Raw genomic sequence first — 26,452 nt, 5'->3', positions numbered from 1 at the left:
AAACCACAACCTCTAAATGAGAAAACAATTTGAGATAGTCTTCATAAGTTGGGATTCCTTACCTCGAACAAGTTGAGTGCACTTTACTACATGAGTATGTGGGTGATCAATTGTTAGTTCAAAGCCTTAAAAGAAAAAGTAATTGGTTAAAAAACTATTAAGAAGTTTACATTTTACAAATTATTCTACAAGGATAACTGATTGTGAATTATACCTTACTGGTTTCCACATTAAAATATTAATAGAAATTTATTCCACCAGAAAAATATCATTGTCCCATGAAATATAATTTGAAGGTATTTTAAGAAAAAAGTTAACTAGAATTAACTTGAGAAATAAACTTTGAAGAACTCATCATGTATATATATGTGCAAAAAAAACTGTACCTACACCAATAACTTTGACATACAACTCATGAAACCTTACCCTACCTAAGAGAAAAATGATAGCCCAAAAGAACAAGGAAAAACAAAATCTGTATTTTCATATTTTCTAAACTTTTAAAGGCAGCCTATGTGATGAAAATAACAGATAATAACACAGTATCATCAGAGTTGCCCATGCAACCACTAAAGCTTAAGTTCCCCCACTTTCACTCTGCTGTTCTAAACACTACTTACCATTTTAAAAACAAATGCTGTTACAGCCCATAACGATCCATGGAAGGAAAAACATCCTTTAGATAGTTTTTATAATTTTTGAGGGTAAAAGTCACCAAAACTCAAAAAGTAAATAATGAACCCTAGAATGAAAAAAATAATACCCCACTGACTGCTGTTTCAAACGTCAGCTGTATTACCTGCATTCACTCTATGGAACAGGCCAAGGTTAAACTCAGGTCTACAACCTCTATAATCTGGAAACAGAGGGACACTACAAAAACTTTCCCAAGAAATATTCTTCCTATTGAGCAAATATTTAAAATCAAATCATTTTATTGCATAATTTAAAAAAATGTTTCAAAGGAAGATAAGCTTACCTAAAGTCTGCAAAATTATGCTTTCTAAAATGACCAGATCTTGAACTTGTTGCAAATAAGCCTAAAAGTGAGAAGACAGAAATTATCCCCTACGAAGGCACAATACATAAAGTATAAACAATTCTAACAATCCCTTCCAGGGAAACCAAAACAATAGAAGACATGGGTGGAGTTAGGAAGTAGAGTTAAGAACTGAAGTACAATCTTTTATTTATTTATTTTTTTTTTGAGACAGTCTCCCTTTGTCACCCAGGCTAGAGTGCAGTGGCGTGATCTTGGCTCACTGCAACCTCCACCTCCCTGGGTCAAGCAATTCCCCTGCCTCAGCCTCCCAAGTAGCTGGGATTCCAGGAGCACACCACCACGCCCGACTAATTTTTTTGTGAAACACAATTTTTATCACTTATGCCCATTCAGTACAGATTTTCTTTAAAAAATAAGTAAGTAGTATGCTGAGAGATAACACTTCAGATACAACTACAGGAAAAGCACCATACATTTGGTTTATTTTCAGGCTAATATTTAAGGTTTTATGGTTTCTGTGATTTAGACATAAGAAAATTTAAAATATGTATTTTTTCCTTTTCTTTTCTTTTTTTGTTTTTTGGAGTTGGAGTTGGAGTTTCGCTCTTGTTGCCCAGGTTGGAGTGCAATGGGACAATATTGGAGTTGGAGTTTCGCTCTTGTTGCCCAGGCTGGAGTGCAATGGGACAATCTTGGCTCACCGCAACCTCCGCCTCCCGGGTTCAAGCAATTCTCCTGCCTCAGCCTCCCGAGTAGCTGGGATTACAGGCATGCACCACCACGCCCGGCTAATTTTGTATCTTTAGTAGAGATAGGGTTTCTCCATGTTGGTCAGGCTGGTCTCAAATTCCCAACCTCAGGTGATCCGCCCACCTTGGCCTCCAAAGTGCTGGGATTACAGGCGTGAGCCACTGCACCCAGCCTTTTTTTTTTTTTTTTTTTTTTTGAGACAGAGTCTTGCTCTGTCGCCTGGGCTGGAGTGCAGTGGCCAGATCTCAGTTCACTGCAAGCTCCACCTCCTGGGTTCATGCCATTCTCCTGCCTCAGCCTCTGGAGTAGCTGGGACTACAGGCGCCCGCCACCTCGCCCGGCTAGTTTTTTGTATTTTTAGTAGAGACGGGGTTTCACCGTGTTAGCCAGGATGGTCTCGATCTCCTGACCTTGTGATCCGCCCATCTCAGCCTCCCAAAGTGCTGGGATTACAGGCTTGAGCCACCGCGCCCGGCCAACCAGCCTTTTTTTTTGAGAGGAAGTCTCACTCTGCCACTCAGGCTGGAGTGCAGTGGCACGACCTTGGCTCACTGCAAATTCTGCCTCCCAGGTTCAAGCAATTCTCCTGCCTCAGTCTCCCGAGTAGGTGGGATTACAGGCGCCCACCACCACACCCGGCTAATTTTTGTATACTTAGTAGAGACGGGGTTTCACCATATTGGCAAAGCTGGTCTCGAACCCCTGACCTCAGGTGATCCGCCTGCCTCAGCCTTCCAAAGTGCTAGGATTACAGGCGTGAGCCACCACACCTGGCCATAAAGTATATATTTTTCAACATCACCAAAATACATTTGCAGAACCTTCCTACAATACTGTAAGCATTTAATTGATATCAAACATTTGGCTCCTATTAGACCTTCCCCTTTGGGTCCATGCTAGGTTTCTACAAAGCAGCAGAAGAGTTCAAAGGAAAAGGTAGTAAGAAAATTCGCTCAGATTTTCAGAAAATTTGCCAGACAAAGCTACAGCCACTAGCCCCATGTAGCCACTCATCACTTGAAATGTAGCTAGTCTAAATTGAAACGTGCTATAACCATAAAATAAACTGGATTTTTTAGACAGTTAAAAAATAAAGAACAGGCCAGGTGCGGTGGTGGCTCATGCCTCTAATCCCAGAACTTAGGGAGGCTGCAGCGGCTATATCATGAGGTTAGGAGTTCAAGACCAGCCTGGCCAATATGGTGAAACCCTGTCTCTACTAAAAATAAAAATAAAATAAAATAAACTAGCTGGGTGTGATGGTGGGTGTGAACCTTGGCCTGTTTCATAGAGTGAACGCAGGTAGTAGTCCCAGCTATTCAGGAGGCTGAGGCAGAGAATTGCTTGAACCCAGGAGGTAGAGGTTGCAGTGAGCTGAGATCGTGCCACTGCACTCCAGCCTGGGCGACAGAGCGAGACTCCATCTCAAAAAAAGAAAAAAGAAAAAATGTAGCGAGGCATGGTTGCTCACATCTGGAATTCTAACACTTAGGGAGGCCAGTGTGGGAGGATTCTTTGAACGTCAAGAGTTCAAGATCAGCCCGGGAAACATGGTAAGACCTCCATCTCTACAAAAAAATAAAAATTAGCTGGGAGTGGTCACATGCAGCTATAGTCCTAGCTACTTGGAAGGCTGAGGTGAAATGATCACCTGAGCCCAGGTGTATGAGGCTGCAGGAGGCTATAATCTTGCCACTGTACTCTATCCTGGGCAACAAAATGAGATTCTGTCTCAAAAAAAACAGAGCTGGCTGGATGCAGTGGCTCATGCCTATAATCCCAGCACTTTGGGAGGCCGAGGCAGGTGGATCACCTCAGGTCGGGAGTTCAAGACGAGCCTGATCAACATGGAGAGACCCCCGTCTCAACTAAAAATACAAAAAATTAGCCAGGCGTTGTGGCGCATGCCTGTAATCCCAGCTATTTGGGAGGCTGAGGCACGCAAATCGCTTGAACCCGGAAGGGGGAGGTTGCGGTAAGCCAAAATTGCGCCACTGCACTCCAGCCTAGGCAACAAGAGAGAAACTCCGTCTAAAAAATTTTAAAAAGTAGAGCTGGGCAGGGTGGCTCATGCCTATAATCCCAGCCTTTGAGAGGCCGAGGTTGGCAGATCACCAGGAGATCAAGACCAGTCTGGGCAACATAGCAAGACCCTGTCTCTATCTAAAATACAAAAATTAGGCCAGGCGCGGTGGCTCACACCTGTAATCCCAGCACTTTGGGAGGCCAAGGTGGGCAGATCACGAGGTCCCAGGAGTTCAAGACCAGCTTGACCAACATGGTGAAACCCCCCCTCTACTAAAAATACAAAAAAAATTAGCCGGGCATGGTGGTGCATGCCTGTAGTCCCAGCTAACTCAGAAGACTGAGGCAGGAGAATCACTTGAACCCAGAAGGTGGAGATTGCAGTGAGCCAAGACTGCACCACTGCACTCCAGCCTGGGTGACAAAGCAAGACTCCATCTTAAAAAAAAAAAAAATTAGCTGGACATGGTGGTGCACACCTATAGTCCTAACTACTTTGGGAGCTGAGGCACGAGTATCACTTGAACCCGGGAGGCCGAGGTTGCCATAAGCCGAGATCACACCACTGCACTCCAGCCTGCACAATAGAACGAGTCTCTCAAAAAAAAAAAAAGTAAAATAACCCATTAATAACTTTTTAACATTGATTATATGCTAAAATGCCCATGTATTAGACATACTGGATTAAATATATGTATCTATGTTAAATATCTATTGCATTATACATTTATACATTAAATATATATTATATATATAGTTTTCTTTTTAAAAAACTAGGATTTTAATGAAATTTAATGAAAAGTTAAAAATTTTAAATTAAATATGTGGCTCCCACTATATTTCTATTCAACAATACACTGGTCTAGAGCTCTAAGAAAATGAGACCTGGGTCAGTAGTTAAAAGACCTAAATTACAGTTAGCTTTCTCTTAGGGAAACAGGAACCCAAGATAGCCATGGTAATATCATTTTAAAAATCACCTTCATCTTACAACTACCAAGCCACATTCCTTGCAAGTCATGATCCATGGTCATAAGACATTTGCAGCTAAGGAAGTAGTTTAATAATGCCTACAAGAACAAACTCCTACAACAACAAAATGTCCAGGTATCTTGAAAGCACAAAATATATGCTTTTTAAGTATAGTTATGCTTTGATGTGCTTACACACTAAAATGCCAAAGATCGTTTTCTTTAAATCAACAAAATAATCCATTTTGTCACAATGTCAACCCACCTGCATGTAGATGTAGCTTAGCTTTTACACAGAGAAGACGCCTATATAAGAAATGCTTAAAAGGCTGGGCGCAGTGGCTCACACCTGTAATCTCAGCACTTTGAGAGGCTGAGGCAGGCTGGTAGCTTGAACCCATGAGTAGAGACCAGTCTGGGCAACATGGCAAAATCTTGTCTCTACAAAAAATAGAAAAATTAGCGGGGTACGGTGGTCTGTGCCTGTAGTCCCAACTATTTGGCATGCTGAAGTGTGAGGAGCAACTGAGCCCAGGTAGGTCAAGGACACAGTGAGCCACCATCGTGCCACTGTACTCCAGCCTGATCGACAAGAGTATGATTTTGTCTCAAAAACTAAAATTTAATTAAAAAAAAAAAAAAAGAAATGCTTAAAACAAAGATGAAACATTCCTTCTCCTGCTTTCTGACGACTCCCTACTCTGTAACTGCATAGCTTTCAATCAACTATCTTCTCACTGCGCTCTGTGACGCACCTTGAACTCCTTCCTGCGTGAAACCCAAGAACCCTCTCTTGGGGTCTAGATCAGGATCCCCTTTTTCATAACTTTATGATTTGAATATATCAATAAGGACTTAAAACTATACTAGTTTCTCCTTTCCACATAGAGGAGAAAACATCTCCCTAACCAACTCACAAGAACTGCAGACTCAGGTGAGAAGTTACATAAATACACTTTCGAGAAGAAAAAAGTGTGGATTATTTTATTTTTGTTTAATTTTGTTAACTCAATTCTATAGACCAATGGCATTTACTAGTCTCAAACCTAAACAAAGTCCAGAGCAATCACTCTTTCCACAAGAGCTACTGGTATGGCTTAAACAGAAAAACAAATGAAGACACTGCTATGCAAACATTATTAGGAAGGACTATTACTAAAAACAAACAAAAATCTCCCCTGCCACCCAAAAAAATCTTTCTACAACATGATCAGAAGAAAACACACTATTCCATTTATTTATTTCATAAAGGACAAGCCGCACATTCATTGGAAGAGGCTTAAATAATCTAGTCTCACCACAGATACATAATTTTTCTTCAATCGCTTACAAGTGTCAGACCTCTCAATTTATCATCACTCCCCAATCACTGACTTCTAAAAGCAGGAGAGCGTTTTCCTTCTATTTTATTTTATATATTTTATTTACATCTTATTTTATTTTTGAGATAGAGTTTGGTTCTGTCACCAAGGCTAGAGTGTAATGGCGCCATCTCAGCTTACTGCAACCACTGCCTCCCAGGCTCAAGCAATCCTCTCACCTCAGCCTCCCGAGTAACTGGGACCACAGTCATGCACCACCATGCCCAGCTGATTTCTGTATTTTTGGTAGAGAAGGAGTTTTACCATGTTGCCCAAGCTGGTCTTGAACTCCTGGGCTCAAGCAATCCTCCCATCTCAGCCTCCCAATGTGCTGGGATTACAGGTATGAGCCACCATGTCCAGCCCTTTCTTTCCTTCTTTAACAAAGTCAAAAAAGGATAGAAGAAAACAAAAAAAGTCCTGTGTACATGTGCAGGATAAAGATCTGGAAGAATACATATCAAACAGTAATTGGCACTATCTTCCTAGGAGAAAAGGCCAACTTTAACTTTAAATGTTTCTTAAGTGTTTGAATTCTTTTATCATAAGCATAAGTAATTTTTATAATTTCTTTAAAAGTTAAAGAAATAGACCAGGCGCAGTGGCTCACACCTGTAATCCCAGCACTTTGCGAGGCCAGGGCGGGCGAATCACCTGAGATCGGGAGTTCAAGACCAGTCTGACCAACATGGAGAAACCCCGTCTCTACTAAAAATACAAAATTAGCCAGGCGTGGTGGCACATGCCTGTAATCCCAGCTACTAGGGAGGCTGAGGCAGGAGAATCGCTTGAATCTGCGAAGAAGAGGTTGTGGTGAGCCAAGATCATGCCATTGCACTCCAGCCTGGGCAACAAGAGCGAAACTCTCAACTCGGGGAAAAAAAAAAAAAAAAGTTAAAGAAATAACTAGTGACACTACTAATTTAAGGATCCATAACAAAAATTTATAATAATATTTTTCAGCCAGGTGCAGTGGCTCACGCCTGTAATCCCAGCACTTGGGAGGCCAACAGGGGTGGATTACTTGAGCTCGGGATGTCAAGAGCAGCCTGGGCAACATGGTAAAACCCTATCTCTACAAAAACTAGCTGGGCATGGTGGCACACACCTAGTCCCGGCACACACCTAGTCCCAGCTACTCAGGAAGCTGAGGTCGGGGGGATCACTGAGCCCGGGAGGTCGAGGCCACAATGAGCCATGATCACACTACTGGACTCCAGCCAGGGCAACAGAGCAAGACCTTGTCTCAAAAAAAAAAAAAAGAATATTTTTCATAACATTTATAGTGATGAAAAGCTATAAATTGTATAGACTTCTTAATGGAGAATGGTTAAAACTACATACATTCACATATATGTCATCAAATACTAGCCAGACATTTTTAAAAAGTAGAGAATCCATCAGAGGAAAACATTTGGGATATAGTAAGCAAACAAAAACAAAACCAGAGACAAAATACATGCACACATAGCTATTTATACAAAAGAAACCACAAATAACAGTGGTTCATTAGTATACCTGTGCTTCAGGTGTCTCTAACAGGGGGTCCATGGCCTGTTATGAACTAAGCCGCACAGCAGGAGTTGAGCGGCAGACGAGTGAGTGAAGCTTCATCTGTATTTACAGCCGCTCCCCATCATTCACATTGCCCAACCTGAGCTCCACCTCTTGTCTGATCAGCCATGGCTTTAGATTCTTATAGGAGTGCTTGAACCCTGTGGTGAACTGCCCATGCAAGGGATCTGATTTACTGCTTTTTATGAGAATCTAATGCCTGATCATCTGTCACTGTCTCCCATCACCCCTAGATGGGACCATCTAGTTGCAGGAAAAGAAGCTCAGGATAGCCGGGCGTAGCGGCTCACGCCTGTAATTCCAGCACTTTGGGAGGCTGAGGCAGGCAGATCACAAGGTCAAGAGATCGAGACCATCCTGGCCAACATGATGAAACCCCGTCTCTACTAAAAATACAAAAATTAGCTAGGTGTGGTGGCGTGCACCTGTAGTCCCACCTACTCGGGAGGCTGAGGCAGCAGAATCACTTGAACCCGGGAGGTGGAGGTTGCAGTGAGCCGCGATCGCGCCACTGCACTCCAGCCTGGTGACAAAAGTGAGACTCCGTCTCAAAAAAAAAAAAAAAGAGAGAGAGAGAGAAACGCTCAGGGCTCCCACTGATTCTACATTATGGTGAGTTATATAATTATTTGTGTATAACAATATAATAATAACAGAAATAAAGTGAACAATAAATGTAATGTGCTTGAATCATCCCAAAACCATCTCCAACCCCACCCTCTGTCCGTGTAAAATCTGTCTCCCATGAAACCAGTCCCGGGTGCCAAAAAAGGTCTGGGACCATTGGTCTAGAATTTATCTGAGAGATATTTTCTTCTTCATTTTTCTGTATTTTCAAATTTTACTGCAACAAATACACAACTTTTGCCATAAAATTTATGTTTTGTTTTGTTTTTCAGACAGAGTCCTGGCACTGTTGCCTGCAGTGGTATGATCATGGCTCACTGCAGCCTCAATATCCCATGCTCAAGCAACCCTCCCACCTCAGTCTCCCAAGTAGCTGGGACTAAAGATGTGAGCCGGCATGCCCAGTTTTTTTCTTTTTTTCTTTTTTTGTAAAAAGGGGGTTTCACTTTGTTGCCAGAGCTGGTCTTGAACTGGACTCAAGCAATTCTCCTGCCTCAGTCTCCCAAAGTGTTGGGATTACAGGCATGAGCCACTACATCTGGCTTTTTTTTTTTTTTTTTCCATAGAGACAGCGTCTTGCTATGTTGTCCAGGCTGGTCTTGAACTTCTGGCCTAAAGTGATTCTCCCACCTTACCCTCCCAAGGTGCTAGGATTACAGGTGTGGGCCACCATACGCAGCCTGAATTTTTACTGTTAAGGAAAACACAAACACTAAAAAGTTCTTTTAATAACCCCAATCCAAACTTCAATAAATCAAAGTTATAAAATTAAGTTGCATCGAAATACATAAAGATCCTGGCATGCTTGGGAGTAGGGTAAAAAAAAAGAAAAAAAAATTAAGAAAAACAGATGTGTAATTAATCTCCTACCTCACTTCTAGTATCAGGAAGGGATTCCTGAGGATGGAGACAAGTATGTGCTACCTTGATGACATGTTCCAATTTTTTGGGCTGCTCCTCCACTTTAGCTGCTAGAAATAAGGCTGCTGGAGCCACAGACTGAATGGAGAGAAAATAAATCATATTTATTACCAATTTATTCATTTATAGATCAAGATAGATCCAAAGAGGAGCTAAGTCTCAAATCAAGTTATTTACTTGCCTCGACTTTGTCACCTCTTTACCCTTTCCCCCCAGCTTCTATCATCTTCCCCTCTCCTACCCATTAATCCATGTCCACTTCTAAACACCAATTATTTGACAAACTCTCATTAAAAGCTATCTATGGGAAAAGCTACTAGATGTAAACAGACAGTTTTCTATTTAAAATGAGATTCTTTATTAAGTTTGTATCAAATCACTCAATACATCTTTTAAGGAGTAAATTGAAATGTCCAGAATACACAAATCCATATAGAGAAAAAGTTTAGTGGTTGCCAGGAGCTGGGGGGAGGGGAGTACAGGAATAACTGCTAATAGGTAAGGGGTGATATAAATGTTCTGGAATTAGATTGTGTTGATGGTTGCACAGTTTTGTGCATATACTAAAAACCAGTGAACTATATAATTTAAACAAATGAATTTAATTGTATGTGAATTGTATCTCAATTACTTATACATATCAAATCTTTCAAAAACACAAAGCATGGCATTATATGCAAGGCATTATTTATAGAAAGCATTAAGAGGGAAAAATTGAAGTCAATACACAAGTAGATAACAAACTTGATAAGAGCTGTAATTCACCAGGAGTCAAAGAAATACATAAATAATTTTACAGAATTTAAATATATATTTCATTTTACTGACTAGAACTGATATTCTAATACTTATTTATAACTCTGATGTCACCTATGCCATACTTTTTTAGAATAAGTTTTTCTCCACAAATTCAACTCATAGTAATCATTTCAGACAAGACCATAGGAGACAAAAATAATTTAAAACAAAATTTTTTTAGGCCAGGCACAGTGGTTCAAAGTCTATAATCTCAGCACTCTGGGAAGCAGAGGCGGGGGATCACTTGAGCCCAGGAGTCCGAGACCAGCCTGGGCAACACAGTGAGAAGACTCCATCTCCATACACACATGAAAAAAAATAGTTTTAAGTAAACATAGTGATTCATTTCCTTCATATTTGTTTCAGATGAATAGGAAGCATACTACATATATATTCCTCAGACTTCAGGATAAACAAAACAGGATCAGAGAAAAATGGGTATGAACAAAGGTATTTTGATCGGGCATAAAGCACATTTTCTTTTTTTGAGACGGAGTCTCGCTCTGCCACCCAGGCTGGAGTGCAGTGGCCGGATCTCAGCTCACTGCAAGCTCCGCCTCCCGGGTTTACGCCATTCTCCTGCCTCAGCCTCCCAAGTAGCTGGGACTACAGGCGCCCGCCACCTCGCCCGGCTAGTTTTTTGTATTTTTTAGTAGAGATGGGGTTTCACCGTGTTAGCCAGGATGGTCTCGATCTCCTGACCTCGTGATCCGCCCGTCTCGGCCTCCCAAAGTGCTGGGATTACAGGCTTGAGCCACCCCGCCCGGCATAAAGCACATTTTCAACACTAAACTGAGTAGTTAAATAAATTAGATAATCAGATGTGGAACACAAAATTTTTTTTTCTTTTTTTTTTTTTTTTTTGAGACAGCATCTCACTCTGTCACCCAACTGCAGTGCAGTGGTGTCGTAATCACAGTTCCACTCAACCTGTGGAAGGTTGAGATATTCCCATCTCAGCCTTTAAAGTAGCTAGGATCACAGGCACACGCTACCACATCCAGTTAATTTATTTTTATTTTTAATAGAGATGGGGTTGCCCTACATTGTCCAGGCTGCTCAAACTCCTGGGCTCAAGTGATTCTCCTGTCTCTGCCTCCCAAACTCCTAGGATTACAGGTGTGAGTCACCTCACCCAGCCAAGATTCTTAACAAGAGTGACACTAAAGATTTTGAAAAACATAGTTTAAAAAATGTTTATGGGCCGGGCGCGGTGGCTCAAGCCTGTAATCCCAGCACTTTGGGAGGCCGAGACGGGCGGATCACGAGGTCAGGAGATCGAGACCATCCTGGCTAACACCATGAAACCCCGTCTCTACTAAAAATACAAAAACTAGCCGGGCGACGTGGCGGGCGCCTGTAGTCCCAGCTACTCGGGAGGCTGAGGCAGGAGAATGGCGTAAACCCGGGAGGCGGAGCTTGCAGTGAGCTGAGATCTGGCCACTGCACTCCAGCCTGGGCGACAGAGCGAGACTCCGCCTCAAAAAAAAAAAAAAAAAAAAAAAAAAAAAAAAATGTTTATGATAAATGCATGTAACTATTATGCACATATGATAATTAATAAAAATAAATTTTTTAAAACACAGTAATATTTAGAAGGAGTAATCTGGTGCTAGGTAGAACTAGGAGAAAAGGATGGGATACATTAAAAGGTAATTCAGGCTGCGTGTTGCGGCTCGCGCCTGTAATCCCAGCATTTTGGGAGGTTGAGGCGGCGGATCACTTGAAGTCAGGAATGCAAGACCAGCCTAGCCAACATGGTGAAACCCTGTCTCTACTAAAAACACAAAAATTAGCCAGGCATAGTGACACACACCACCACTAGGGAGTCTTCTAGTAGGGTAGTCCCACTTACTGGAGAAAACTGCCTGAACCCAGGAGGCAGGCGTTCAAGTAAGCCAATATCATGCCATTGTACTCCAGCCTGGGCAACAGAGCAATACTGTCTCAAAAAATAAAATGAAAGTTAACTTAAATAATAATTTAGGCATTAGGACATAAAGTTTAGAGTACTTTGGGAGGCCAAAGCAGGAGAATCACTTGAGCTCAAAGTTCGAGATCAGCCTGGGCAACACTGTGAGACCCTGTCTCTGTTTTTTAAAAATTATTTTAAAATATAGAAAAAATGATTTTAAAAAGTTTAGAGTAGGCTGGGCATGGTGGCTGATGCCTGTAATCCCAGCACTTTGGGAGGCCGAGGTGGGCAGATCACCTGAGGTCAGGAGTTCAAGAACAGGCTGGCCAACATGGTAAAAGCCCATCTCTACTAAAATTACAAAAATTAGCCAGGAGTGGTGGTGCACGCCTGTGGTCCCAGCTACTTGGGAGGCTGAGGCAGGAGAATCGCTTGAACCCAGGAGGCAGAGGTTGCAGTGAGCCAAGATCACACCATTGCACTCCAACCTGGGCCACAGAGCAAGACTCTGTCTCAAAAAAAAAAAAAAGTTTAGAGTAGACAATAGCAGTAGAAACAAAGAAAAAAGAAACACAGGCATCACTTTGTAAAACTAATAGGGCTGCACTAAATATATGTACATGTATTTGCACACAAAGAAAAAATTATAATGGGATATACTCTAAAATGTTAACAGGATTATCTCTATTTCCTGTCCTCTTCCAATTTTATGATAATTTTAAAAGTATATATTTGGGGAGGGCTCAGTGGCTCACGCCTGTAATCCCAGCACTTTGGGAGGCCGAGACGGGCGGATCACGAGGTCAGGAGATTGAGACCATCCTTGCTAACATGGTGAAACCCTGTCTCTACTAAAAATACAAAAAATTAGCCGGGCGTGGTGGCAGGTGCCTGTAGTCCCAGCTACTTGGGAGGCTGAGGCAGGAGAATGGCATGAACCCAGGAAGCAGAGCTTGCAGTGAGCCAAGATCACGCCACTACACTCCAGCCTGGGTGACAGAGCGAGACTCCATCTCAAAACAAAACAAAACAAAACAAAAAGTATATATTTATAAGGAGAGGAAAAAAATGGTAACATTATAAAATTAGCAAGACTTTATAGGCTGGGAGCAGACTCTTGCCTGTAATCCTAGCACTTTGGGAGGCCGAGGCAGGAGGATCCCTTGAGCTCAAGCCTAAGCAACATAGCAAGACCTCATCTCTACAAAAAATCAAAAGGAAAATTCACTGGGCCTGGTGGCACTATAGTCCTGGTAAGGCGGGAGGATCACTTGAGCCCAGCAGATGGAGGCTGCAGTGAGATATGACTGCACCACTGCACTCTAGCCTGGCCTAGGTGACAGAGTAAAACCCTATCTTGGGGTGGGGGGACTATAACTAACTGAACAAAGGGGAAAAGGACAAGTCAAAGACTATACTAAGGTTTAGCATAAACTAATAAAACCAAAATAAAACTAAACTCAATTACGGCACCACTGCACTCCTGGGCAACAGAGGAGACTCTGTCTCAAAAAAAAAAAAAAAAAAAAAAAAAAAAAAAAGAACTCAATGAATGTTTCTTAAAGTAATGAATATGTGTTGTTTGTTAAGGTGGAAAGAAAAGGACCCTCACCTATAGTGCTGGAAACAATGTATAATGTATAATCTTTCGTAGGGCAAACTGACACTACAAAAATTTTTATATATACTTGGGGCACAGCAATTCCACCTATAGGAACTTACATTAAAATGCTTATATAAGTGCACTATAGGCCGGGCGCGGTGGCTCAAGCCTGTAATCCCAGCACTTTGGGAGGCCGAGACGGGCGGATCACGAGGTCAGGAGATCGAGACCATCCTGGCTAATACGGTGAAACCCTGTCTCTACTGAAAAATACAAAAAACTAGCCGGGCGACGAGGCGGGCGCCTGTAGTCCCAGCTACTCGGGAGGCTGAGGCAGGAGAATGGCGTAAACCCGGGAGGCGGAGCTTGCAGTGAGCTGAGATCCGGCCACTGCACTCCAGCCTGGGTGGCAGAGCAAGACTCCGTCTCAAAACAAAAAAAAACAAAAAAAAAAAAAAAGGCCGGGCGCGGTGGCTCAAGCCTGTAATCCCAGCACTTTGGGAGGCCGAGACGGGTGGATCACGAGGTCAGGAGATCGAGACCATCTGGCTAACACGGTGAAACCCCGTCTCTACTAAAAATACAAAAAACTAGCTGGGCGAGGTGGCGGGCGCCTGTAGTCCCAGCTACTCGGGAGGCTGAGGCAGGAGAATGGCGTAAACCCGGGAGGCGGAGCTTGCAGTGAGCTGAGATCCGGCCACTGCACTCCAGTCCGGGAGACAGAGCGAGACTCCGCCTCAAAAAAAAAAAAAAAAAAAAAAAGTGCACTATATATATGCACACAAGACTATCCCATGAAACATAACATACAATATAATAAACTAGAACAACCCAAATAGCTATCAACAAAGAACTGGTTAAATAACCTACAGTAACTACACAGATACCATGTGGCAATTTCAAATAGTAAGAAATCCAAAACATAATAATAACGAGAAATATGGAAAGATGTCCGATACATACTGTTTTTTTTTTTTTTTTTTTTTTTTTTTTTTTTTTTGAGGCGGAGTCTTGCTCTGTCGCCCAGGCTGGAGTGCAGTGGGCGGATCTCAGCTCACTGCAAGCTCCGTCTCCCGGGTTCCCGCCATTCTCCTGCCTCAGCCTCCCAAGTAGCTGGGACTACAGGCGCCCGCCACCTCGCCCGGCTAGTTTTTTGTATATTTAGTAGAGACGGGGTTTCACTGTGTTCGCCAGGATGGTCTCGATCTCCTGACCTTGTGATCCGCCCGTCTCGGCCTCCCAAAGTGCTGGGATTACAGGCTTGAGCCACCGCGCCCAGCCTCGATACATACTGTTAAGTGATAAAGGCAAGCTGTGCAACAGTAGCATAGTAAGATGTGATTTTTTAATAGAAATACATAAATGCTAGTTTATGTGCACAGAAAAATGTCTGGGCCACTATATACAAAACCTTTATCAATGGTTATCTCTGGGTGGGATTACAGAGTAGTTTTCACTTTCCACATATATTTCTGTACTGTCTTAATTTTTACCATGGGAATTTATTATAATACTTTTGGGGTTTTTTTTTTTTTGGAGATGGGAGTCTCGCTGTGTCGCCCAAGCTGGAGTGCAATGATGTGATCTCAGCTCACTGCAACCTCCATCTCCTGGGTTCAAGCGATTCTCCTGCTTCAGCCTTCCGAGTGAGTAGCTGGGAACACAGGCGCATGCCACCATGCCCAGCTGATTTTTGCGTTTTTAATAGAAACGGGGTTTCACCACGTTGGCCAGGATGGTCTCGACTCCTGACCTCAAATGATCCACCCAACTCGGCCTCCCAAAGTGCTAGGATTACAGGCCTGAGTCACCGCACCCAGCCTATACCTTTGTAACAAGAAACACACACACATACATACACACACAAATGCCTGACAACCTGACAGGATATATGACATATCAATGCCACATTTATTATTAGACCACACTTAATGTATTAAGTCCTCTCACATTTAAATTTGGATTCATCACAGCTAAATTTAGAATTAGCATGTTAAAATATGATATTAAATCTAGAATGTTGATTCCAAAATGTGCCTAAAATCAATCCTCTAAAAAGGATCAACAACTTCATATTAATCAATGGATTTTGAAAAAGGTCATGACATTCAAAAGAATATCCCTATACTAACCAGGTGCAGTGGCCCATGCCTGCAATCCCAGCACTTTGGGAGACTGAGGTGGGAGAACAGCTTGAGGCCAGGAATTTGAAACCAGACTGGGCAACAGAGCAAGATCTCCTGTCTCTAAAAAATAAATATATATAAAATGTTTGAGGCTGGGCGCAGTGGCTCAGGCCTGTAATCCCAGCACTTTGGGAGGCCGAGACGGGAGGATCGCAAGCTCAGGAGATCGAGACCATCCTGGCTAATATGGTGAAACCCCATCTCTACTAAAAATACAAAAAATTAGTCAGGCACGGTGGTAGGCGCCTGTAGTCCCAGCCACTCAGGAGGCTGAGGCAGGAGAATGGTGTGAACCCACGGGGCAGAGCTTGCAGTGAGCCGAGATTGCACCACTGCACTCCAGCCTGGGCAAAAGAGCGAGACTCCATCTCAAAAAAAAAAAAAAGGTTGAAAGACTCTCTCTATATTGGGTAATTACCAGATCATCCATTCATTCAATAAGTTTACTGAAGTTGCTTTAGAGAATACACAAAAAAGGGAATCTCTGTCCTTGTTAAGCTTAACACATGTAATCCTAGCACTTTGGGAGGCTGAGGCAGGAGGATCACAAGGTCAGGAGATCAAGACCATCCTGGCTAACATGGCGAAACCCCATCTCTACTAAAAATACAAACAAAATTAGCCAGGCGTGGTAGCAGGCACCTGTAGTCCCAGCTATTCGGGAGGCTGAAGCAGGAGAATGGCGTGAACCCGGGAGGTGGAGCTTGCAGTGAGCCGAGATCGGGCCACTACACTCCAGCCTGGGGACAGAGCTAGACCCCATCTCAAAAAAAAAAAGAAAAGAAATAAAGATATGGCCTGGCACGATGGCTCATGGCTATAATTCCAGCACTTGGTAGCCAAGGCGGGTGGATTATGAGGTCAGGAATTCAAGACCACGCTGGCCAAGATGGTGAAACCCCGTCTCTACTAAAAATACAAAAATTAGCCGGGTGTGGGGGCAGGCGCCTGTAATCCCAGCTACTTGGGAGGCTGAGGCAGAAGAATTGCTTGAACCCAGGAGGCGGAGGTTGCAGTGAGCCGAGATCATGCCACTGCAATCCAGCCTGGGGGAAAGAGCGAGACTCCAGGTCTCCAAAAAAAAAAAAAAAGATATAATTTAAAATACAAGGCTAGGCACGGTGGCTCACATCTGTAATCCCAGCACTCTGGGAGGATGAGGCGGGCAGATCACAAGGTCAGCAGTTTGAGACAAGCCTGGCCAACATAGCAAAACCCCGTCTCTACTAAAAATACAAAAATTAGCCAGGTGTGGTGGCGGGTACCTGTAGTCCTAGTTACTTACGAGGTTGAGACAGGAGAATCGCTTGAACCTGGCAGGTGGAGGTTGCAGTGAGCTGAGATAACGCCACTGCACTCCAGCCTGGGTGACAGAGCGAGACTGTCTCAAAAATAAATAAATAAATAAATAAATAATAAAAGCAGGGGAAAATATATATTAACCTATACATGAAGAGTGTACATTTTTTCGATTTGATATTTACTTCACCCCAGATTTCAAGTCTTTATCATAATAAAAGGGAAGTATAGAAAACTTTCAGAATTGGCAAAACAGCTAGGAATTTCCTCTTCAAATTTCACTTTGTAACTACTCACTACCTTCTACTCTGGTGTTATCAGATAGCCTCGTTAAATGCTAACAGGCTTCTCTCTCTCTTAATAAGGGTAGGCCGGGCGCGGTGGCTCACGCCTGTAATCCCAGCACTTTGGGAGGCCGAGGCGGGCGGATCGCAAGGTCAGGAGATCGAGACCACAGTGAAACCCCGTCTCTACCAAAAATACAAAAAATTAGCCGGGCACAGTGGCGGGCGCCTGTAGTCCCAGCTACTAGGGAGGCTGAGGCAGGGGAATGGCGTGAACCCAGGAGGCAGAGCTTGCAGTGAGCCGAGATCGCGCCACTGCACTCCAGCCTGGTGGACAGAGTGAGACTCCGTCTCAAAAAAAAAAAAAAAGAAGGGTATACTCCCTGCAATCAAAGCCAGAGCAAGGCTCCAGGGCATAACTAGAGGTACAGGGGCTAAGGGCAGAAGAAAGCCAGCCAGGGTGGATCATTAGCAAAAACCTTAGTTCACAAATCCAAAAAGTTTCCTGTGCAATTACTCCCAATACTTTTTCTGCCAGTTTCTTACATTTCAGGAGCTATGTCTAGCTTCATAGACTCTCTTTCTACAGCATTAAAAAAATTACAAAAAATCTGAAAACCCACCATTCTAAGGATATGAAATAAGCATTCTCAAAGGCATAACATTTTTCTTTTTGAGACAGAGGTTTGCCCTTGTCGCCTAGGCTGGAGTGCAATAGCAATCTCAGCTCACCACAACCTCGGCCTCCCCAGTTCAAGTGAGTGCCTCAGCCTCCTGAGTAGCTGGGATTACAGACATGAGATACCATGCCTGGCTAATTTTTGTTTTAGCAGAGATGGGGTTTCTCCATGTTGGTCAGGCTGGTCTCAAACTCCCTACCTCAGGTGATCCGCTCACCTCGGCCTCCCAAAGTTCTGGGATTATAGGCGTAAACCACTGCACCCGACAGGACAACTTTGTCTTAAAAAAAAAAAAAAGCGGCCGGGCGCGGTGTCTCACGCCTGTAATCCCAGCACTTTGGGAGGCCGAGACGGGCGGATCACGAGGTCAGGAGATCCAGACCATCCTGGCTAACACGGTGAAACCCCGTCTCTACTAAAAATACAAAAAAATTAGCTGGGCGTAATGGCGGACGCCTGTAGTCCCAGCTACTCGGCAGGCTGAGGCAGGAGAAGGGCGTGAACCCAGGAGGCGGGGCTTGCAGTGAGCCGAGATCGCGCCACCACACTCCAGCCTGGGGAACTGAGCAAGACTCCGTCTCGGAGTGGCATATTTGACTCACAAATCCATATAAACTATATAGCCCGTACGGTGGCTCACACCTGTAATCTCAACACTTTGGGAGGCCGAGGCAGGCAGATCACCTGAGGTCAGGAGTTGAAAATCAGCCTAACCAACATGGTGAAACCTTGTCTCTATTAAAAATACAAAAATTAGCCAAGGCCGGGCGCGGTGGCTCAAGCCTGTAATCCCAGCACTTTGGGAGGCCGAGACGGGTGGATCACGAGGTCAGGAGATCAAGACCATCCTGGCTAACACGGTGAAACCCCGTCTCTACTAAAAAATACAAGAAACTAGCCGGGCGAGGTGGCGGGTGCCTGTAGTCCCAGGTACTCGGGAGGCTGAGGCAGGAGAATGGCATAAATCCAGGAGGCAGAGCTTGCAGTGAGCTGAGATCCGGCCACTGCACTCCAGCCTGGGCGACAGAGCGAGACTCCGTCTCAAAAAAAAAAAAAAAAAAAAATTAGCCAAGTGTGGTGGCACATGCCTGTAATCCCAGCTACTTGGGAGGCTGAGGAAAGAGGATTGCTTGAATCTGCAAGGCGGATGTTACAATGAGCTGAGATCATGCCATTGCACTCCATCCTGGTCAACAAGAGCGAAACTCCATCTCAAAAAAAAAAAATCAATGCATATGAAGTACTCAAGTTTATCCCTATTACCTTAGCATTCTATTAAGTAAATATAGTCCTTCCTAGAACTGGGATATCACTATGCATTCACTTCCAAGTCATTTATAATAATGTTAAATAGGACCATTTCAAATAGCAACACTGAAAAGATCACTATTTATAATCCCGTACAAAAAAATACAATTTCTTCATTAGTATTATTTAATTCTTCATGTTCTTTTAAAAATTTTTTTTACCTTTTTCTTTTTTTTTTTTTTTTTTGTAGAAACAGGGTCTCACCATGTTGCCCAGGCTGGTCTCAAACTCCTGGGCTCAATCAATCCTCCCACCTGGACCTCCCAAAGTGCTGTGATTATACATAAGAATGAGACACCATGCATAACCTATTTTTCATGTTCTTAAAAGTCATTTTCCCAGTTATTATTACATAATGTACCTTCCCCTCCAACTGCTGACTGCAATTTTATCAAAGGCTTTTGGAAAATCTAAGTAACTTACATTTACTTCTTCTGCTGTGACCATATTTTATAAACTACTTCAAAATTAACACCAGGAATGGCGGCTTATGCCTGTAATCCCAACATTTTAGAAGGCGGAGGCGGAAGGATCCCTTGAGCCCTGGAATTTGAGACCAGGCTGGGCAACATAGGGATAGGGAGACCCCATCTCCACAAAAAAAATTTTTTTAATTGCCAGGGATGGTGGCAGGCCTGTGGTCCCAGTTACTTGGGAGGCTAAGGCAGGAGGACTGCTTGAGACCAGAAGGTTAAGGCTGCAATGAACTGTAATCAAACCACTGCACTCCACCATGGACAACAGGGCAAGACCCTGCCTGTCTCCCTGCCCCAGCAAGAAAAAGAAAGCTATACCTAAATTACACATGATTTCCCCTTTAATGTTACTCCTCCAACCTCAAAATGTTGACTTTAGATGTCTGATAATCTGTTTTTGGGGGGATTTTTTGCGGACAGGGTCTCACTCTGATGCCCAGACTGGAGTGCAGTGACTCGATCTTGGCTCACTGCATCCTCAACTCCCTGAGTTCAAGCAATCCTCTTGCCAGCCTCTGGAGTAGCTGAGACCACAGATGCATACCACCACACCCAGCTACTTGGTTTTTGTTTTTGTTTTGATATTTTGTAGAAATGAGGTCTCATTATGTTGCCCAGGCTGGTTTTGAACTCCTGGGCTCAAGTGATCCTCCCATCTCCATCTCTCAAAGTGTGGGATTACAGTTGTGAGCCACTGCACCGGGCCTAATCTACTTTACAGAATCGACATGGATGTACTAAATCCAATAGACAAGTAGATACTTAACAGGAAAACTGAAAAGCTGGATTCAGAACAGCAACACAGCACATAATGAAAGTGATCAACCCTAAATTCTAAAGTTCAAGTCACAGTTCAGTAGCAAAGACCAACCACAAATGGAATAGGTAGTTGGAATCAATCACAAAAGGATTACACCATTAAAAAAAAAAAAAATTATACTTACATTTCCAGGAAACTGTGTGAAGGACTGAATCATGTAGAATCGATGCATGTATACTATAGCAGTGTTGATAGTCAATTGTGAGCTGAAGAGTTCAAGTTAAGATCCAAAAAACAGGCAGGTATAATTCTGGAAAAGATAACCTCTATCTCCCTCCCAAAAGGATGAAATGGCCAAGCAAGTAGATGCTACTAAATGAAAATCATACTTATCTCTCCAAATCAAAGAATATGTTTGTTTTCTTTCACCAAATTACTAATTGCCAACTGACACTTATTACAATGGCTTACACATAACAAATATTTAATATAAATGTACTGAATGAATAAACAAACATATCAGGATGCATGGATCTAGACAGAGTTTTTAAAAAACTATATAGGCCGGGCGCGGTGGCTCAAGCCTGTAATCCCAGCACTTTGGGAGGCCGAGACGGGCGGATCACGAGGTCAGGAGATCGAGACCATCCTGGCTAACACTGTGAAACCCCGTCTCTACTAAAAAATGCAAAAAACTAGCCGGGCGCGGTGGCGGGCGCCTGTAGTCCCAGCTACTCGGGAGGCTGAGGCAGGAGAATGGCGTGAACCCAGGAGGCGGAGCTTGCAGTGAGCTGGGATCCGGCCACTGCACTCCAGCCCCGCCGACAGAGTGAGACTCCGTCTCAAAAAAAAAAAAAAAAAAAACTATATAAAGTGGCCAGGTGCGGTGGCTCGCTCCTGTAATCTCAACACTTTGGGAAGCCGAAGGGGGTGCAGGTCACCTGAGGTCGGGAGTTCGAGACCAGCCTGACCAACACGGAGAAATCGCGTCTCTACTAAAAATACAAAATTAGCTGGGCGTGGTGGGGCATGCCTGTAATCCCAGCTACTCCGGAGGCTGAGGCAGGAGACTCGCTTGAACTGGGAGGCGGAGGTTGTGGAGAGCAAGGATCATGCCATTGCACTCCAGCCTGGGCAACAAGAACAAAACTGCATCTCCAAAAAAAAAAAAAACAATTTATAAGGCCTGGCTGGGCACGGTGGTTCACACCTGTAATCCTAGGGCTTTGGGTAGAGGCAGAGGCAAGTGGATCACCTGAGGTCAGGAGTTTGAAACCAGTTTGGGCAACATGGCGAAACCCCTCCTTGACTAAAAACACAAAAATTAGCCAGGCATGGTGGCAGGTATCTATAATCTAATATGATTTACAGCGCCCACCCTGATCTGACCCATAGGTATGTCTCCACTACCTCTCTCACCTGTTAAACTCCATCAACTATTTTCTTTTTTTTTTTTTTCAGACGGAGTTTCGTTCTGTCGCCCAGGCTGAGTGCAGTGGCACAACCTCAGCTCACTGAAACCTTCGCCTCCTGGGATCAAGCAATTCTCCTGCCTCAGCCTCCCAAGTAGCTGGGACTACGGACTGGCCACCATGCCTGGCTAATTTTTGTATTTTTAGTAGAGATGGGGTTTCACCTTGTTGGCCACGCTGGTGTCGAACTCCTGACCTCAAGTGATCCGCCCGCCTCAGTCTCCCAAAGTGCTGGGATTACAGGCGTGAGTCACCACACCCGGCCTAAATTATTTTCAGTTCCACTTCTCTCTGGCAACCAAGCCTTCTCATGTGGTGATCCACGGGACAGGAAACATCTGAAATGATCTGATAATTCATTAACTGAAGAAGAAAAAACTTGTAAATGCCTTACTTCTAAAAACTTCAGCAGACAATATGGGGTAGAGAGATGATGCAGTCCCAAATTACAACACCCTTTTTTTGAGGGGGCAGAGTCTCGCTCTGTCACCCAGGATGGAGTGCACTGGCACCATCTTGGCTCACTGAAACCTCTGCCTCCCAAATTCAAGCGATTCTCCTGCCTCAGCTTCCCCAGTTGCCGAGATTATAGGCACCCATCACCAAACATGACTAATTTTTGTATTTTTAGTAGGGACGGGGTTTCACCATTATGGCCAGGCTGGTCTTGAACTCCTGGCCTCAAGTGATCGACATGCCGGGGCCTCCCAAAGTGCTGGTATTACAGGTGCGAGCCACCGCGCCTGGCTGACAACCTTAATGACAACACACATACAAAAAGAAAAGCGTTTTAAGGATACGCTGAAATAGAATTTCGAACAAAAAGATTTACTCCATACTGACAGGATGCTTAGGAAACACACCTGGACATCAGCAGGAAACAAACTGGCGACAAAAGACACCCATTTTGAGATGAACACACCCTTAAGATACAAACATTACTGTCAGCCACACATTTAAATAGAAGCTGCACCCAAGAAAATTTTCACACACAGAGTGGAAAGAACTTTAAAACTATACTAGTTTTCTCCACCACAAAATAAGTGTATTTCCTGACAAACAAAAATATGTGGGAGAGGATACCTCATTTTTTTTTAATTTTTTTTTTCTGAGACGGAGTTTCACTATTGTTGCCCAAGCTGGAGAGCAGAGGCGCGATCTCGGCTCACTGCAACCTCCACCTCCCGGGTTCAAGCGATTCTCCTGCCTCAGCCTCCTGACTAGCTGGGATTACAGCTGCCCGCCACTAAGCCTGGGTAATTTTTTGTATTTTTAATAGAAACAGGGGTTTAATTATGTTGGCCAGTCTGGTCTCGAACTCCTGACCTCAGGTGATCCACCCGCCTCGGCCTCCCAGAGGTGCAGAGATTACAGGTGTGAGCCACTGCACCCGGCCGTTACCTCATTTTTGAATAGAAAGAAAATGAAGTACACACCACCACTCTAAGTAACTTAAGGACCCAGTGTTTTGTAAACGATTTAAAACATTAGATTCGTGGGTATCCCCTACAAACGTAAACTAACATCTTTCCTCTGAAATTCTATAAAACAGCAGCTACTGATTGAGCATCTGAATGCAAAGCATGGACACAGAATCAAACACAAGAGGTATCATCCCATTTTATAGACAAGACGACCAAGAATTTGACAGGTCATTTAAATAGCTAGCAGATGAGGAATGGATTTTGGACCAAGGCTGAGGCATTAATTCTAGTCCACCCTTTATAAGACTTTCAGGTACTGAATTTCTCGAAATTTACACACTAGGTTTGGGAGGCAGCCCTCAACAGAGAAACCTCTGCCAGACCCAAACCCCTAGGGCACAGCGGAAAATGAGAAACTTAACGTCACCAGAGCCGATTAGAACACAATGAAGAGAGACTTGGAAGGGCTGGTTAAAACACAAAGCCGGGAAGGGTACGAATTCCCAGCAAGGTTGGTGGCACGGGTGAGCGAGCGGGAAATCAACTCGGCCTCGCTTCCCTAGCGCGAACTGAGTTTCAGCCCGCCCCATCGTGGGCTCCCCCAACTAGACATCCAGCTTCTGCCCACCTTCTTCCCCACTTTCGTCCCCCACCAGAGCCTGAGACCTAGACGCCAGAGCATGGCGGGACCAACTCGAAGGCCGAAGGCCTAGGCCGCAAGGATACACGTTAAGACGCTGCCCCATGTCCTGGAGCAGATTGGCCGCCTGCTGGCGATAAGAAAGTTCTTTATCTGGGTCCACACCAAATCGACGGGATGGGCTATTTTCCAGCTGTTCTCGAGTGAAATACCACCGTTTGTTGTTGTTCTTCCTGTCTCCCTCCATAGTGCTTCAACCAGAAGGCAGCGGCGGAGGCTGCAAGCACTTCCTAGCGTCACCTAAGAGGCGACCCACATCCGCTGTGCGGGGGCAACTGCGACTTGACGAACTTCCGCTAAGCGTCGACCGCCGGGTTGTGACTCTCTTCCGTAAAGAAAGCAAAAGTCAAAGGACCTACTTCCGGAGTGCACCTCGCGACACCTCGTAGCCGAGTTAACAGCCAATATGCGACGAGAAAAAACCTTGAGGCGAGGACGCAGGCGCGTCACGTGACGCTTGGGCGGTGGAGTGGGCTTAGAAGTTCTCGCTTAAAAAAAAAAAAAAAAAAAAACCATGTATCTTCCCGCGAGAAGCGGATTGAGCGTTGGCGCCGGGGGTTAGGCTGTGAGGTCACAATTATAGTGGTAGGAGGCGCCCGCCCACGCGCCGCTTGGCGGTTCTTACGAGAACTTAGTTTGTGACTGCAATGGTGATATAAAATGGGGCAGATGGACCGGGCGCGGTGGTTCACGTGGGTGATCTCAGCGCTTTGGGAGCCCGAAGCGGGCGGATCACGAGGTCAGGAGTTCGAGACCAGCCTGACCAATATGGCGAAACCCCGTCTCTACTAAAAATAAAAAATTAGCCCGGCGTGGTGGCGTGCGCCTGTAGTCCCAGCTACTCGGGAAGCTGAGGCAGGAGAATCGCTTGAACCCGGGAGACGGAGGTCGCAGTGAGCCAAGATCACGCCACTGCACCCCAACCTCCAGCCTGGGTGACAAAGCGAGACTCAGTCTAAAAAATAAATAAATAAAATAAAAACGGGGCAGATGAACTTGAAAGAGAAAGTAGGTGAGGCTGTCAGAAACTGAAAAACAGAATCAAATGGTGGGGCGCTTTCGGATATCGGAACATAAAGCAGCTAGAAGGCTGTTACATTGTTGGTAGCAATGTAAAATACGACAACCCATTTGGAGAGGTCGCTTTAATGTGTAGCCAAATTCATGAAAACATTCGCACGTTTTGCCACAGTGATCCAACTTAAAGGAATAAAATGAAATTAATATTAAGAGCTTACATGTCCCATGCACAGTACTGACTTAAATATACTGTTTCATTTGTTCAGCAGAACTCTTAAGAGGTAATTTTTAAGTACGTTTGCTAATGGGTGAACTAAAACTGCCGCTTGAGTGTGAAAAGCCTCCACCACTACCCATCACTTGCACAGATTAGCAAGTTCCTGCCCTCTGTCAAGATATTTCCCAGCTCCTTTGCCGGACACGGTGGCTCACGCCTGTAATCCCAGCAGTTTGGGAGGCCAAGGCGGGCAGATCACCTGAAGTCCGGAGTTCGAGACCAGCCTGGCCAACATGGTGAAACCTCGTATCTACTGAAAATACAAAAAGTAGCCAAGTGTGGTGGCGCACGCCTGTAATCCCAGCTACTCGGGAGGCTGAGGCAGGAGAATCATTTGAACCCAGGAGAAGGTTGCAGTGAGCCTAAATCTCACCACTGCACTCCAGCCTGGGCGACAGTGCAAGACTCCTTCTCAAAAAAAAAAAAAACAGGATATATCCCAGCTCCAGCGTCTGGTAACTGTTTGGTGCTGGCAAGATAGTTAACCTCTCTATGCCTCTTTTCTGTGATAATACCTATGTTTTAGATTGTGAAAGGGAGTAAAGATTTAATGAGTAAAAAGTGTTTATAATAGTACCCAATACTTAGAAAATATTCAGTAGCCCTTAATGTTATAATATTTGTTACATTGTATTGAAATTGAAGGCAAGAGCAATGCCTTCATTTTTGTATGGCACCTACCTTGTAAAGTCCTGGCCCTAGTAAATAGTCCATAAATCTTTGTCAGATAAATGTGCAAAACACCCACAATACAGAAACTGAGGCTCTGGGAGTTTGCCCTCACTACACCACTAATAAGCGTAGATCTTAAATCTAATTCTTAAATCTAATTCCGTTGGTCTTCCCATTCACACAATTCCCATTCACTTCCTGCTTTTCTGGAACCACGTTCAGTTTACCTTGATTAAATTTGGGTAATTTTAGATAGATTTGGATAATATTAGAATCCTGTGTCTTGCTTTGATAATATTTTGGGTTTTGTCATTTCTGGGCATGGGTGATTTTACTATGTTTGAT

General features: G+C 44.1%; 1 protein-coding gene across 2 annotated transcripts in view; it reads right to left on the bottom strand.

Annotated features, from left to right (window-relative positions):
* Positions 1 to 24,805, bottom strand: part of CCNT1 (cyclin T1) — a 36,699-nt gene extending 11,894 nt beyond the window's left edge. The window contains exons 1-5 of one of the 2 annotated variants that reach the window (XR_004439929.1): positions 24,165 to 24,805; positions 20,727 to 20,808; positions 9,183 to 9,311; positions 980 to 1,040; positions 63 to 125 (exon numbers count right to left, since the gene is read on the bottom strand). Coding sequence is in view for 1 of the 2 variants with exons in the window: in XM_033222249.1 (XP_033078140.1) it covers positions 63 to 125; positions 980 to 1,040; positions 9,183 to 9,311; positions 20,727 to 20,808; positions 24,165 to 24,325 (496 nt within the window). In the remaining variant the exon portion in view is untranslated. The remainder of the gene's footprint in view (positions 1 to 62; positions 126 to 979; positions 1,041 to 9,182; positions 9,312 to 20,726; positions 20,809 to 24,164) is intronic. The other variant, XM_033222249.1, reaches the window with a different exon arrangement.
* Between the last annotated feature and the right edge of the window lie 1,647 nt (positions 24,806 to 26,452).

This window comes from Trachypithecus francoisi, unplaced genomic scaffold (genome assembly GCF_009764315.1).
Source record: "Trachypithecus francoisi isolate TF-2019V2 unplaced genomic scaffold, Tfra_2.0 Lachesis_group11, whole genome shotgun sequence".
Taxonomy (NCBI): Eukaryota; Metazoa; Chordata; class Mammalia; order Primates; family Cercopithecidae; genus Trachypithecus; species Trachypithecus francoisi.
This window is presented reverse-complemented; position numbering and strand designations above follow the sequence as displayed.